General features: G+C 43.0%; 2 protein-coding genes across 3 annotated transcripts in view; both read left to right on the top strand.

Moving 5' to 3' along the window:
* The window catches only part of LOC105265565 (protein toll), a gene marked incomplete in the record, with an annotated part of 5,864 nt that extends 3,629 nt beyond the window's left edge, over positions 1-2,235 (top strand). Inside the window, 2 exon segments of the mRNA XM_011303115.1 lie at positions 1-259; positions 421-2,235. Of these exon segments, the coding sequence (XP_011301417.1) occupies positions 1-259; positions 421-1,953 (1,792 nt within the window).
* Positions 2,236-2,621: 386 nt separating this feature from the next.
* Positions 2,622-3,032, top strand: part of LOC105265564 (protein aubergine) — an 8,358-nt gene continuing 7,947 nt past the window's right edge. For both annotated transcript variants that reach the window (XM_011303114.1, XM_011303112.1), the window contains exon 1: positions 2,622-2,722. The gene's annotated coding sequence lies outside the window, so the exon portion shown is untranslated. The remainder of the gene's footprint in view (positions 2,723-3,032) is intronic.

Raw genomic sequence — 3,032 nt, 5'->3', positions numbered from 1 at the left:
GACTATCCATCCCAGGGGATTTAATTCCCTCGAGAATTTACGAATTGCCAGACTGGGATCTAATGAGCTCACCCTGAAGACAGACACCACGAGGTACGACGATGAATTTGGGCCCAAATCACCGTTCCATAACTGCATGGGGACCATTGAAGAGATTCATCTGGCGTACAATAATGTCTCCGATATATTTGGTGATTGGATATTCGCCAAGAGATTGAGAACCCTCGACCTCAGCCACAATCAGATCACATTCTTGCAGGTGAATATTTATTGTCAATTCATAACAATCGATATTAAATTCTGTCAATAATGCATAGGCTGTGGATTAGATTCACTGGCATTCGTGCATTTGGTTGAATTTCCAATGATTAATAACTATTTTCATGATAATTTTAATCAAATGCTCATGTAACGTTTCAGGAAGACGACTTTCAATTCGTCTCCGACGATATCGAGGTGGACCTGTCCTCTAATCGGATTGAGCGAGTCATCCTGAAAACAGTTGAGATGTTCTCGAAGAAGGCGACTTACGTCAAGAACATTATGATATCAATCGAGAAAAATCCAATTGTTTGTGACTGTAATATCCACGATCTCCTGCGGTATCGGGAGGGTAGAATGGATCCGACAGTGGATAGTCAGTTCACCCTGAAGATGAACGAGCTGATGTGTCACAAGCCGAAGAGTCTGGAGAACGTTCTGCTGAAGGATTTGGAGTCAAAGTCCCTGAAGTGTCTGGTGGAGGAGCCAGTGATGTACGACGCCCAGTGTCCGGACCGCTGCAGCTGCTGGATGAGACCAGAGGATCAGGCCTACCTGGTGGACTGTTCCTGGAGGAACCTGAGATCAGCACCAGCGAGCCTGAAGAGTCCCCCCAGATTCCACGTCGAGTTAAATCTCACTGGGAATTATCTGACGTCATTTCCCTCAATGCATCAGCCAGGGTACAGTGCAGTGACTGTTCTGTCACTATCTCACAATCAGATCGCTGAACTTCCAGTTTCTGCACTCTCTGATAATCTCAGCGTGTTGGAGCTGGATGGGAATGCCTTGAGAAGGCTGGAGACCCCAGTGCTAGAGTTTCTGGCGAATTCATCGAGCCTCAGGTACCTGTCACTTCAGGAGAATCCTTGGGTCAGCGACTGCGATGCCAGAGACTTCCTCAGCTTTGTTCAGACGAAAGTTGTGTCTATTCCAGAACTCCAGAGAATTACTTTTCACCTCTCTGATGTACCTGTTTTCGAGATGACACCAGAGGAATTATGTCCACCTGTTGTCGGTTGGGTCATCGGTCTCTGCATTGGTATTGCTGTACTTGGGGTGATTGTTGGTGCACTTGCTGCTGTTTATTATCGTTATCAGCGGGAGATCAAGGTGTGGCTGTATGCCAGGCAGTGGTGTCTCTGGCTGGTTAGCGAGGATGAGCTGGACAAGGACAAGTTGTATGACGCATTCGTCAGTTACTCGCACAAGGACGAGGAGTTTGTGGTGAATAATTTGATAAGGACTTTGGAGGGTGGGACTGAACCGTTCAAACTCTGTGTACATTATCGTGATTGGAAGGCTGGCGATTGGATACCAGAGCAGATAGCACGGTCTGTTGATGAGTCCAGGCGGACCATTGTTGTCTTGTCACCGAATTTTTTGGAGAGTGTCTGGGGGAAAATGGAATTCAGAACAGCTCATACACAGGCACTCAGTGAGGGGAGGGCTAGGGTTATTGTTGTACTTTATGGAGATGTTGGATCTATTGATCAGCTTGAGCCTGAGCTCAAGGCTTATTTAAGTATGAATACTTATGTCAAGTGGGGGGATCCTTGGTTCTGGGATAAGTTGAGGTATGCGTTGCCTCATCATGATGATCTTAGGAGGGAAAAGGCTAAGGCCAGTGTCTTTCAGGGACAACAACCTGTCTTTCAGATTGTCACGGAAAAGGGCGGAATTGGGGTTTAGAGCGTTTGAGGAGGGGCATTTTATCGACTGATAAGGCAGTGAATTTGATGAGAGATTTTTGGGATTTCACCCAATTTTAGTCACTACTGCCGAATTACTCAATCTACCTGGTATCCTGTGGTGTAACACTGGAGCATGTTAATTTAAGCCATGACATTGTGATATGTTTCTTTGTTTTTTTAAATCTTTTTTAGAATGTCTAGGGATTTGACTGTAATTTATATCTCTCATGTAGATAGCCATGATGTAAATAAAGTTTTTTCATTTTCATAATTTTAAAAATTGTGTTATTTTTTCGATGAAAAAAATTATATTTTCAAAAACTCTCCATTTCCTCTACCCAAAAATCCTAATATCAAAAAATAATCGATTGTTATTTCGTAATCTGCAAGACGTGAATTGAGAATTAGTAAAAAAAATTTTAAAATGTCCAAAAAAATTCACAGAAAAATTCAAAGATTCAAAGATTCAAGAGAATGAAGAATAAATAATAATACAAAAATTAATTTAAGTAGAAAAAAATATTGAATATTGAATTTGAATTTTTAACCCGCGGCTTTGCGCACTCGTCCGACCAATCCCGTGGCGTGTTACGCCGCGAGGACAGGCGGAGAGTCCCGAAGGCGCCCGATCTCGCGGCGACGCGTTCACCGGCGACCGGCATCTTCTCCAGAGTCATTCGAGTCTTCGAGACGTTCACCGGTTGAACGTCGTCTTCGTGGAGAAAATAAAGGATTTTACTCCAAGAGGAATTTTCCGACGATTCCTGGTGAGTTTTCCCCAAATATCGCCTTAAAAAAGACTGGAGTTTTTTTTTAAACGGAAAAACTAGTGAAAGAGTCGTCTTTCGTCTCTGGTGCATAAATCTTTCGACTTCATTCCTTTCGTCAGGATTTCTCGTTTTTTCCGTCAGTTTTTTTTGATAATAAAACATACTCTCTGCTCCAAATTGAAAATAGTGACATATGAGTTGAGGATTAGAAGAAAAATCGGCGACTTTTCATCGCTTTTTGAGGGGAAAAGATCGCGAAAAAAATTGGGGACACGTGGCGTCGTTTTCTTTTTTCATTACATTTTCC

Source organism: Fopius arisanus, unplaced genomic scaffold, assembly GCF_000806365.1.
Source record: "Fopius arisanus strain USDA-PBARC FA_bdor unplaced genomic scaffold, ASM80636v1 scaffold00031, whole genome shotgun sequence".
In the NCBI taxonomy this organism is placed as follows: Eukaryota; Metazoa; Arthropoda; class Insecta; order Hymenoptera; family Braconidae; genus Fopius; species Fopius arisanus.
This window is presented reverse-complemented; position numbering and strand designations above follow the sequence as displayed.